Below are 13,179 nucleotides of genomic sequence, written 5' to 3'. Positions count from 1 at the left end.
ACTCCTTCACAATCTCCTCATATAGGCTCCCTCTCTCTGAAACCCACACTCAAGCATCCCCCCCACCCACCCTCCCTTACTCCCATGCTCTCTCTCACACCCTCTTGCTCTGTCACCCTCCCCTCATATAGGCTTTCTCTCTGAAACCCACACTCAAGCATCCCACCCACTCCCCCTCTTACCAACCAAGCTCTCACCCTCCCCCATACCTCCTCTCCCCTCTCACACACAACATTCTCTCTCACCGGCATCCCCCTCCCCTCATATAGCCTCCCTCTCTCTGAAACCCACACTCAAGCATCCCTCCACCCTCTCTTACCTCCCATGCTCTCCTCCCCACCCTCCCCCCCTTACCAACCATGCTCTGTCTCACCCTCCCCTCTCTCTCACACACATTCTCTCTCACCCGGCATCGCCCCCCCCCCCCCCGCGCTCTCTCTCACCCTCCCCGGCACACATTGTCTGTCACCGGCATGCTGCGGGACGTGCTTTGTTCGCAACGAAGACCCGGCATGCCATTCGCGGCGAAAAGGGAAGGCCCCCGTGTGCCACGAACAGCGAGCTGGGCCTTCATCTTCTCCGTGAACGGAGCGCGGCATACGGGGGCCTTCCCTTTTTGCCGCGAACGGCGCACCTGGCCTTCATCTTTGCCGCAGGACGCGCTCCGTTCACAGCATGCTGGGGTCTCCTCTGCTATTTTCTGCGCAGAATTTGGCAATTCTGCGCAGATGGGGAATTCTGCGCAAATTCTGCATTCCGCAGTAGCACAGAATTCCCCCAGGAGTAATAATATGGAATAAATAAAACACACAGTAAATTATAAAAGGAAAAGGAGGGTGGAAAGTGAGATAAATGGTAAAGATTGGGAGGAAACCAAAATAAAGGGTTTAGATTTAATTTGCCTGCTTGAGAGGAGGAGAGGGGGACGTTCCCAAGGGGGGTCCTCCCTTCCTTGCCCCTTGAATGGAAGTCCTAGGGGAGGAACATCCTCAAACCTACCCCTCACCCTGCCTCCCGATGCATGCAAGAGCCACTAATGTCACCCTATTTAAATAGTGTTTGAGGTATCTGCTTTAGAAGCAAAAAGGCTGAGAACACCTGATATAGGGTACATGAAAGTCATTTTAATAGTGTAATACTGTTTATGTAGATGTTGAAATGACAGCATTATAACTGTTGGCAAATTCTTGTGACACTTGAAAATGTAATCTTAATCTTTATAAATAGAAATTTTGAGTTGTTATAGAAACAATTAAGCTGGTTGTCATGGCAGATTTTCTAAATGCAGTGTAATATGTAATTCTGTAAATTTAAATGGTCAAAAATTGTTTCTATTTTCAGAGCCTTGTTCTTAATGACAAAAAGCAACTTTCAGCCTCCCAAGTTAAAAGACAAAATGAAATGGTAAGCAGATATTCCACACCATTGCAATTTGATGTATCATTGCTGTTTTTAAATTCACAATGTGTTTTTATTTTGGTTTTGGTTTCCTTTTTTTGAAGGTCTAACAGCTTTCATCATTTTGTGAAAATGGCACTTACCAAGAATCCTAAAAAACGGCCTACAGCTGAAAAATTATTACAGGTAGGCCTTTCTTTATATTTGGCCTACTTTCCAAAGAGAAGGGAGGCGTATGCAATCACTCTGTATGTGTTTGTGTGTACCTCTAGTAATGTTGCCATTCTCTCTTAAAAGTTCAAACTTTACAGTTCACTATTCAAGTCAGCAGACATTCCAATTAGAAAGATGCAAATATAAGTACTGGCTAACTTGGCTTCCAGTAGTGAATCCCAGCCTTACTTTTACCTCTGAAGATTTCTAATCTGCCAAATTACCCAGCTTCCTTTTAAGCAGGGTGCTTCTAACTCCATCCAAGCAGACACAATCCTAAGGATGAAGAAAACCTTCAGAGCCTCAGCCACAATCAGGTCCCTGCTTGTACGATGTTTCACATTGGCTTCTCTCCAATTGTTTTGAGCAGTTTGACATTTTTCTAATGCAGCTGCAATTATTACAAATCACATTCAGCTGGCTTCTTAATGCAGAGTGCCTGAAAACTACAGATCTCTGCAGGCTCTTTTCAACCATGATCTAATTTCCTCCCTGGGTTTTAGTAAGCCCTCTAGACTCTCACTAGAGGCAAAGAACCTTAATCGTAAGAGGCTTGCTTAATTCCCTATACCGAATAATATCCCTTGAGTTTATTAGATTCTCTGAAGACCAGCAGTTCACCAGTCACACAAGTGTCATGTGACTGCTTTTAGTGCCAAAAGGACAAACTTCCAGAGCTTTCTCATTTCATTTTTGTTGGAGGCCCTGTACTTTTTTGTTCTTATTTTTGTTTTAGATAAATTCTTTAAATTTTTCCTATTTTTGCCTAAACTTTAATTTAATTGCTTTAGTTATGTTTATGGATTTTCTCAAGGTTATTTTGTTTCCCCATTTCTACTGAGCTGGCCTATAAATCTTTTTTTTCATTGCAGCAATGCAGTCTATCACATTGAATTTTTTATTTCTTTTGACTGTCTTCTGTAAAGAACAACATCTTTTGTTTGGTTTTACCTTATATATTTTCTTCACCATGTCTGAGAAGCAGGCTAGCAACTTCAAATTCTTTCCCAAGTTTATCCAAATATGTCCATTATCAGCTGTGCTGCAAGTGTTTGGGATAAGGTTACAGCAACTCTAGATGCAATATCTGTACTAATGTCACCCAGAACAGTTCAGGTTTGGAAGATAAGCTCTAAACATTTTATGAAGTCCATTTTATGAAGTCCATTACCTGCTATTAAGTTCACTTAGAGAATAGCCACTGCCATTAGCAATGGTTACATGGAATAGACTTAGTTTTTGGGTACTTGCCAGGTTCTTATGGCCTGGATTGGCCACTGTTGGAAACAGGATGCTGGGCTTGATGGACCCTTGGTCTGACCCAGTATGGCATTTTCTTATGTTCTTATGTTCTTATGAAGAAAAATCTAGCTTCTCAAAGCTGGTCTCAGAAGCCCAATATAAGGACCCCAGAACCATCCATAATTGCTGGCCTGATGCTCAATCTTTTCAGTCTATGGATAGGCCCTGGATTTGAGTCCAGGACCCCGAACATTTGAACAAGGTATGAAAAAAAGTCTGAGCCAAAATTCAGGTAGAGGCCATGCAGCATTAATAACTTTTTTTGTGCATGACTCTGAGAGTCTAGTGATACAGAAAGTTCTACACCATCTGACTTGAATCCATCTGCCTCCTAATTATGGATGACGCTACACTGGTCTCAAGAGGTCCAGTCAGGAGTCTTCAAGAGTAACCTCCAGAGAGCTATTGAGGATATTCAGTCCCCAATAAGGTTGACCTTGATTCTGTCATCCTTACTTTTTGAAGCAGAATTGGATAGGAGAATCACCAAAGTATTTACTCAGTACATCAGTTGTGTTCGAGGTTGCAGTGTCAAGCTTCTCGACTGTGTTGGTGATGACCCAGATCTAGAAACCTGGTCTCTGTCTTGGTGCTGTTGATGCTAAGAATGAATTGAGTGGGTTTTGCGCAGGAAGCTTGATCTTCTCTGCTGATCTAAGCTATGAAGCTCACAGAACCAAGTTGTAGGCCTCTGCAGCCTTCAGCCCTAGTGTTTGTGCATTCTCTGGCATCCTTGGAACTAGATTTCTTAGACGTTTGAGTTATCCCAATGTCCTGCATATTTCTTATTTTTTATTTATTTATTTAAAAACTCTCCTATACCATCGTTGCGTTAGATAACCATCACAACTGTTTACAAAAAGGCACGTTAACGAAAAATATGAGTGGTATAATTACAAATTAACCATGTGCCATCATAGAGGTATCATGTTCTGAAGACGTCTATGCCACTGATAGGGACATCTGTAATGTAGGCTAGAAATAGATTTTCATCTGTCCTTTCCAGATTTTGTACAGAGGATGGCTAAGGTCCCATTTGGTTGGCTCAGGGCACTCCTCTTGGCTTTTTCAAAAAACTTGAATGGATGTTCCTAAAGAGTTTGTGCAGTGATCATCCAGCCTTCTTTCCTAGATATATGAAAGATATGGGAGACTCCACAGTGTTCTTCCTGTTGGTAAAAAGGCACAAACAAATTGTGTTCAGGCAGCTAAGGAATCAGACAGCCCCAAGTTACCACACCCAAAGCATGATAATTGAATCTACTTTGATATGTAATAGGAAGTCGAAAAACCACATTTTGATACTTCCTGAATGTGAGGCTGACTTTACCTATAGAGGAAGAAATATCATAACAGATTAAAATGATTGCAACTGCTGCTAAACATTGTGGCACATTTGATGGTAGAGAAGCTTAGAATGTCACCACCATTCTTCAGTCATTACATTAGCTCCCAGTGGAGCAAAGAGACCAATTTAAGATCATGGATTTAATCTTTAAATTTCTTCATCGGGCCAAACCATCATTTTTACCAGGATTGCTGTCATACATCTGTAGATATGTTCTCAGGGAGCTGTGTTGATAGTCCCAGCATTCCCAGAGATATGATTCTTGTATTAAATATGTATTTTAATGTTTCAGTCCAGTCTTGTGGAACTCTGTTCTGCTGGAGGCTCTTTCAGAACTGAATTATCTAACTTTTTACAAGAAGATTAAGACCTGCTCATCCCAGCTAATTTTCAGAAAGACTGTAGGGAGAGTGAGTAGAAGTGAAGACGTGAAAGGGTTCAGGGAGATAGTAAGAGGAGTCTTGTGTTTGCGGGTTTCAGTTTTGGGTTGTAGATTATGAAGATGGGAGATTGGGTGGGGAGAATGTTTCTGATGTCACAGTGAGGGAATACAAGTATTAGAGCAGTGGTTCCAAACCCTGTCCTGGGGGCCCAGCAGCCAGTCGTTTTTTCAGGATATCCACAATGAATATGCATGAGAGAAAATTTCTATATTAATTGTGGATATCCTGAAAACCCGACTGGCTGGTGGGCCCCCAGGAAAGGGTTGGGGACCCCACCGTATTAGAGCACAGGTAATGGTGGTTCAACCCAGGTTTCAGAAAAACTAACTTTTAAGATGGAGTAGCACCTCAAAGTCATTATCTGGATGGGATAAGCTAGGAGAAGTAGAAGAGCATTGAGCAGAACTAAATGGAGATATTGTATGGGCAACAAATTTCTTTATTAGAAAAGTAAATAAAGATAAGGGGGGGAAAAAAGGAAACTAGGTTTCTAACAAAGGGGCTGAAAAGGTAAGGAAAAAAGGTTAGCACTCAAACTACAAGAGATCACAGAAAGAGAGTCTAGCAGCAATATCGGGAAATGCTAAAAGGACAGGAAAGTAGTCAGAGTGAAGGTGTAAATGGGATAAAGTAGCTAATAAAGTAAAACTGTTTTTTAAGATGTTAGTGTAAACATGAGCTTGCAAGACTCAAAAGTAAAGGGGGAAAATGTATAGAGGCTGACTAGGAGAACATAGAATTGTTTAACAAATATATGCTTGCTGAGGGAAGGGTACACAAATAGGAATGAAAGTAAGAAAGACCTCAAAACATTTTCAGAAGACTCTGTTCATGAGGTGCTAGAAGAACTAAATGTAGATAGTGATGGGACCAGATGAAATACATCTGAGGGTATTAAGAGAATTTAAGGTTTTGGCAACTCTGCTGTCTGACCTTATGAATGATTCTGTGGAGTCAGGATTGGTTCCAAAGGACTGGAGACAGGCAGAGGTAGTTCCTCTTTACAAAAGTGGAGATGAGGAGGAGTCTAAATACTAGTTCAAGTTCAATTTATTATTTGTTAGATCATCTTTCTTGTGATAAATCAATATGGTGAACATAAAATACATGCATAATTAAAATTTAAAATACATAAATACATAAAAACAATATATCAAGCAAAATACAGAAAATAACATATAATACAGAAAACAAGTCAAAAGCCAACCATCAAATCAACTTCCTCTCCATTATATCTCAAATGATCTGTGAAGCAATAATTATCATACTTCTGGAATAGCCCAAACCCTTCCTGAATTTCCAATCATATACTTCATGGCATACTTTAAAAGGTAAGGCATTCCAGAGCATTGATGCCTGACAGGCCTAACATGTCTATCATATTAATTCTAAACTGATCTCCACCATGGAGGATAATAACTTAATTTATGAAGATCTTGACATATAGAAATGACGGCAGAAGAAGACCAAACAGCCCATCCAGTCTGCCCAGCAATGTTTGCACCTTTTTTTTTCTCATACTTATCTGTTATTCTTGGCTCTTAGTAACCTTTTGATTCTATTTCCCTTCCACCCCCACCATTAATGTAGAGAGCAGTGTTGGAACTGCCTCTTAAGTGAAAATATCTAGCTTAGTTAGGGGTAGTAACCGCTGCAATAAGCAAGCTATACCCATGCTTATTTGTTTACCCAGACTAAATAATTCAGACCTTGTTGGTGGTTGTCTGTATATAGATCTCCTTTTCTTCATTCCCCTTGCCATTGAAGCAGAGAGTTATGCTGAATATGCATTGAAAGTGAAGTATCTGACTTTCTCCCCTGCTGTTGAAGCAGAGAGTTATGCTGAATATGCATTGAAAGTGAAGTATCTGACTTTCTCCCCTGCTGTTGAAGCAGAGAGTTATGCTGAATATGCATTGAAAGTGAAGTATCTGACTTTCTCCCCTGCTGTTGAAGCAGAGAGTTATGCTGAATATGCATTGAAAGTGAAGTATCTGACTTTCTCCCCTGCTGTTGAAGCAGAGAGCTATGCTAGATATGTGTGAAGTATCAGTCTTTCTCACAAGACAAGCAGGATGGTTGTTCTCACAGATGGGTGACATCGAGGATGGAGCCCAACCACGGAAAACTTCTGTCAAAGTTTCAGGAACTTTGACTGGCCTCTACTGGGCATGCCCAGCACGGCACTAACCCTGCAGCCAGCAGGGGTCTCCCTTCAGTCTTTTTTTTTCCGCGCAGCAGTAGCCACGCGGTAGAAGAGCTCTTAACCACGTTCCTGACAAGAATTTCAAAAAACTTAATTTTGAAGAAAATTTGCCCCACAGGGGTCTCCCTTCGACAAATTTTCGGTCCGCGGAACTTCGGTAAGTTTTTGCCGTCGTTTGGTCGACTCCCGTCGAGTTTGGCCCTTGAGGCCCGTTGGCACTCGACAGTCCCGCGGCTAAACTTTTGGCCTTTTGCCATGGCGTCGGGGTTCCGTCGGTGTCCGGACTGTACCCGAACTATGTCAATCACAGACCCTCATAGAGTCTGTGTTTTGTGTTTAGGGAGCGAGCATGATGTTCTGACTTGCACCAAATGTGCCCTAATGACACCAAAGGGTCGCAAGGCCAGAATGGAGAAGATGGGGCTCCTCTTCCAAGCTCGTACCCCAACGCCATCAATTGTATCGACGTCATCGGAACCGGCACCGTCGAGGTCTCATCATCGACAACCCTTCGGTGACCGTCCGCCATAGATGACTTCGCGGCCATCGACTCCCGTTCCTTCCCCTGATGCTCGAGGGGATCGGAAAGAAAAACATCGCCATCGACGTCATAAGTCTCGGCCTGTCGAGGAATCGACGTCATCGACCTCAGCACCGACCGAGCCACCGCCAAAAAAGTCTCGATCAGAAGTGGCACCGTCCACTACTGTTTCGCAGGCACCGAGGCAACCCTCACCCCCTCAGGGTTTGGGAGCCTGATCCTACCGGTGACGGTGGTCCCTCCGGCTCAGCCTCAGCCTCCCTCTCCCGTCGAGCCGGGTCTTGTTACCCCTGGTCTCTGGGCAGAACTGGACCGGCTGGTCCAGGAGGGTATCGACAAGGCGATGCTACGGTTCTGGACTCCTCCGGCACCGACTCCGGCACCGAGAGTGGAACCGGTCACCGAGCCGATTGCAGCAGCACTGGCACCGCTGCTACACCGCATGGAGGCGCTTACGACAGCCCTTCCACCGGTGATACCTCAGTCACCGACACCGGTAAGACCGCTGTCACCGACAGGTCTTTCCTCAAGCGGAGAAACATCGTATCGAATTCCCCCTTCGGGAATTGTTCAATCGATGCCAGGTCGTCCCTCGCCACCGATTTCTTCTTCGGGGGCGATACGCACCTCTGCTCCACCGAGGTTTCCGATGCCGACACCGATTCCATCGAGACAGACACCGGTTCCCTCGATGCCTGCACCGATACCGGCACCGATTCCTTAGAGGATTTTCTCGATGCCCCGGTGATTCCACTCGATATTTCGGAACCTCAGCCTGGGCCTTCAGGTGTTCAGCCCCCTCGAGGTCCTGCGGGTCATCATCCAGATCCCTATGATACTTGGGGTGATACCTCTACTGACACCGATGATTTGCCTTCACCTCCCTCTCCTGCAGAGAGTAGAAAGCGTTCTCCCCCTGAGGACCTCTCTTTCATAAATTTTGTGAAGGAAATGTCAGAGTTGGTCCCATTCCAACTTCAATCTGAACAGGATGACAGGCACCAGATGATGGAATTACTCCAATTTTTGGATGCCCCAAAAGTCATCACTTCAATTCCCATTCACCAGGTTTTTCTAGACCTTCTTAAAAAGAATTGGGAATCTCCCAGATCTGTTTCCCCGGTCAGTAAAAAAGCTGACTCTACATATCTTGTACAATCAGCACCTCGGTTTCAAAAACCTCAGTTAGACCATCATTCAGTAGTCGTAGAATCAGCTCAAAAGAAAGCTAAGCGGCTAAAGCCACACTCTTCCATTCCTCCTACTAAGGAAAACAAATTCCTAGATAGTATAGGTAGGAAGGTATATCATGGAGCTATGCTGATTTCCAGAATAGCTTCTTATCAACTTTATATGACTCAATATAATAGGGTCATTCTGAAACAGATGCAGGAATATACTGATGCCTTGCCTGAGCAGTTCCAACCACAACTTCAATCCCTTCTAAATAAAGGGTTTGAAGCTGGGAAGCATGAAATTCGAACAGCCTATGACATCTTTGATGCTTCCACTAGAATTTCTGCTACGGCCATCTCTGCCAGACGTTGGGCTTGGCTTAAATCATCTGACCTTCGTCCAGAAGTTCAGGACAGGCTCTCTGATTTACCCTGCCTGGGGGATAATTTGTTTGGTGAGCAAATTCAACAAATTGTTGCTGAATTGAAGGATCATCATGAGACACTAAAACAGCTCTCATCCATTCCTCCTGACTTGCCTTCCAACAGCTGTTTAGGAAAGACTCCAAAAAGTCCTTCTTTAGGCCACGAAAGTATTATCCCCCATCAACAAAACCTAGGCCTGCACGGTCTTACCATAAGACTCAGCCTCGCCAGGCCCGTAAACAAAAACCTGCAGCAGCTCCACAACCGGGCCCTGAGGCGGGTTTTTGACTTTCACTTAGAGAGCAGTTGCCAAACCCCTCTTCCAGCCATACCGGTAGGAGGGCGGCTGTGCCACTTACTAGAAAAGTGGCATCAAATCACCACAGATCAATGGGTGATAGCAATCATTGCACAGGGTTACCATCTCAACTTCCTATCCCTTCCTGCCGACTCCCCACCTTTGCAGGCGTGGAGACTTACCGATCACTTTGTTCTTTTAGAGCAGGAAGTTTCTCTTCTCCTATAGTCAAACGCTATAGAACCCGTTCCTCCCTTACAGCAAGGTCTCGGGTTCTATTCAAGGTACTTCCTGATACCAAAAAAGTCAGGGGGACTTCGTCCAATCCTGGACCTATGGGCCCTGAACAAGTACCTTTCCAAGGAGAAGTTCAAGATGGTAACCCTGGGCTCATTGCTCCCTCTACTGCAAAGAGGGGATTGGCTATGCTCTCTAGACCTGAAAGACGCATATACCCACATTGCGATCACAGAATCTCATCGCAAATACCTGCGTTTTCTAGTAGGCCGAAACCACTACCAATACCGTGTACTACCTTTCGGCCTGGCGTCCGCACCACGAGTCTTTACCAAATGCCTTGTGGTGGTAGCAGTGTCCACTTCTACCCCTACCTGGACGATTGGTTAATCAGGGCCCCAACCCAGCAAATAGCTCGGTCTTCCCTGACTCTAACAATTCAAACTCTGCTTTCTCTAGGGTTTCTTGTCAATTACGAGAAATCCTACTTAGTCCCATCTCAGACCTTATCCTTCATTGGGGCAGACTTGGACACCTTACAGGCAAAAGCCTTCCTTCCTCATCAACGGGCAAAGACTCTAGTGTCCCTAGCTCGCCAACTGCAGTCTCAACAAACGTCAACAGCTCGCCAATTTCTAGTTCTACTGGGACACATGGCCTCCTCGGTTCATGTGACTCCCATGGCCCGCCTGGCCATGAGAGTCATGCAATGGACTCTGAGATCCCAATGGACCCAAGCTGTTCAGCCTCTATCCTCCATTGTTCGCATCACCGATGCACTCCGTCTGTCTCTTCCCTGGTGGTCCAATCAAGAAAACCTCCTACAAGGTTTGCCTTTTCTTCCACCAGATCCTCAGCTAATCCTCACCACCGACGCTTCCAACATCGGTTGGGGAGCCCATGTAAACAATCTACAAACTCAAGGATTCTGGTCACTAGAGGAAACCAAACACCAGATAAATTTCCTGGAGCTGCGAGCGATCCGCTACGCTCTCAGGACTTTTCAAGATTGCCTCTCGAATCACACAATCTTAATTCAGACGGACAACCAGGTGGCCATGTGGTACATAAACAAGCAGGGAGGCACAGGCTCCTTCCTTTTGTGTCAGGAAGCTGTGCAGATTTGGGCGGAAGCCCTCTCCCGCTCCATGTACCTCAGGGCCACCTACCTGCCGGGAGTAGACAATGTATTGGCAGACAGGCTCAGCCGTGTCTTCCAACCACACGAATGGTCTCTCAATCCTTTGGTAGCGACCTCTCTGTTTCACAAGTGGGGTTATCCCCACATATAGACCTCTTTGCGTCCCCTCAGAACCACAAAGTGGACAATTACTGCTCTCTCATCCGGAGCCAGCACTCTCGGCCCAGGGATGCCTTCTCTCTCACCTGGACAACCGGTCTGCTCTATGCATTCCCTCCACTTCCTCTTCTGTCAAAGACTCGTGAAGCTGCGTCAGGACAGGGGAACCATGATCCTCATAGCGCCGCACTGGCCACGCCAAGTGTGGTTTCCCATACTCCGGGATCTCTCCATCCGCAGGCACATTCCCCTGGGAAAGGACCCACATCTGCTCACTCAAAACGACGGATGCCTCCTCCATCCCTACCTCCAAGCCTTGTCCCTGACGGCATGGATGTTGAAAGGTTAGTCCTTCAACCATTCAACCTTTCAGATTCAGTTTCTCGTGTCCTGATAGCTTCACGGAAGCCTTCCACAAGGAAATCTTACTCATACAAATGGAAACGGTACACATCATGGTGCACTTCTCAGTCCCTTGATCCCCTTTCCTGTCCAATCTCTAAATTCTTGGACTATTTATGGCATTTATCAGAATCAGGTTTAAAGACCTCTTCCATTAGAATGCATGTCAGTGCGGTAGCCGCCTTCCATAAAGGTATCGGGGGTGTCCCTATCTCAGTACAACCCCTGTTAACCCGTTTTCTTAAAGGCTTGCTCCATTTGAAGCCACCTTTACGTCCTCCGGCCCCATCTTGGGACCTTAATCTGGTTCTTGGTCGCCTTATGAAACCACCTTTCGAACCTCTACACTCCTGTGACCTAAAATATCTCACATGGAAAGTGTTATTTCTTTTAGCTATCACTTCAGCTCGCAGGGTTAGTGAATTACAGGCCCTAGTTACCTATCCGCCTTACACTAAACTCCTGCAGGACCGGGCGGTGCTCCGCACTCACCCTAAATTTTTACCTAAGGTAGTTTCGGAGTTTCATATCAATCAATCCATCATACTACCTATTTTCTTTCCCAGGCCCCACTCCAACTCAGGGGAACAGACTCTACATACCCTAGACTGTAAACGAGCTCTGGCTTTTTATCTAGACCGTACAGTTTCTCACAGAAAGAGCACTCAATTATTCGTCTCTTTCCATCCTAACAAGTTAGGACAACCTGTGGGTAAGCAGGCTCTTTCCTCCTGGTTGGTGGACTGCATTTCCTTTTGCTACGAGCAAGCTGGCATTCCTTTCCAAGACCGTGTTAAAGCACATTCTGTGAGGGCCATGGCGACTTCAGTAGCACACCTTCGATCGGTGCCGCTTCCTGACATCTGCAAAGCTGCAACCTGGAGTTCCCTCCATACCTTTGCAGCCCACTATTGTTTGGATAAAGCTGGAAGACAAGATTCCATCTTCGGCCAATCTGTCTTGCGTAACCTTTTTCCAACTTGATGTACCAACACCCTTCCACCTCCCGGTAGGGTGTGGATGTCCTTACAAAATTCCTCCCCAGTTGTTGTGCCTGTTGCACGCCGTTGGGTACACTTGGTGCAAGTCAGGACATCCTCAGCTCGGTACTCACCCATTTGTGAGGACAACCATCCTGCTTGTCCTGTGAGAAAGCAAATGTTGCTTACCTGATGTAACAGGTGTTCTCACAGGACAGCAGGATGTTAGTCCTCACGAAACCCGCCCGCCACCCCGCGGTGTTGGGTTCCTTTATTTTATTTTTCGGCACTGCCTGTAGCTTTGAAAACAAGACTGAAGGGAGACCCCTGCTGGCTGCAGGGTTAGTGCTGTGCTGGACATGCCCAGTAGGGGCCAGTCAAAGTTCCTGAAACTTTGACAGAAGTTTTCTGTGGTTGGGCTCCATCCTCGATGTCACCCATTTGTGAGGACTAACAACCTGCTGTCCTGTGAGAACACCTGTTACATCAGGTAAGCAACATTTGCTTTCTCCCCTGCCGTTGAAGCAGAGAGTTATGCTGAATATGCTTTGAAAGTGAAGTATCTGACTTTCTCCTCTGCCGTTGAAGCAGAGAGCTATGCTGGATATGCGTGATGTATCAGTCTTTCTCGCCTACCTTTGAAGTAGAGAGCTATGCTGGATATGCATTGAAAGTGAAGTACCAGGCTTATTTGGTTTGGGGTAGTAACCGCCATAACAAGCAAGCTACTCCCCACTTTTTTTGTGAATGCAAATCTTTTTCCACGTTTCTTCTTGCTGTTGAAGCTTAGAGCAATGTTGGAGTCGCAATAACTGTGTGTATGTTTATTGAATAAGGGTATTATCTCCAGGCAGTAGCCGTCATTCCTGTGAGCCACCCACTCTTCATTCACGTCCTCTAGACTTTCTGG

At 45.4% G+C, this 13,179-nt stretch overlaps 1 protein-coding gene across 3 annotated transcripts in view; it reads left to right on the top strand.

Annotated features, from left to right (window-relative positions):
• The window catches only part of MAP4K3 (mitogen-activated protein kinase kinase kinase kinase 3), a 1,052,401-nt gene that overhangs the window by 444,349 nt on the left and 594,873 nt on the right, over positions 1-13,179 (top strand). For all 3 annotated transcript variants that reach the window (XM_029594354.1, XM_029594353.1, XM_029594355.1), the window contains exons 10-11: positions 1,342-1,404; positions 1,503-1,584. In XM_029594354.1, the coding sequence (XP_029450214.1) occupies positions 1,342-1,404; positions 1,503-1,584 (145 nt within the window). The remainder of the gene's footprint in view (positions 1-1,341; positions 1,405-1,502; positions 1,585-13,179) is intronic.

Source organism: Rhinatrema bivittatum, chromosome 3, assembly GCF_901001135.1.
Source record: "Rhinatrema bivittatum chromosome 3, aRhiBiv1.1, whole genome shotgun sequence".
Taxonomy (NCBI): domain Eukaryota; kingdom Metazoa; phylum Chordata; class Amphibia; order Gymnophiona; family Rhinatrematidae; genus Rhinatrema; species Rhinatrema bivittatum.
The sequence above is the reverse complement of the archived record's forward strand: the minus strand, read 5'-3'. Positions and strand labels throughout refer to the sequence as shown.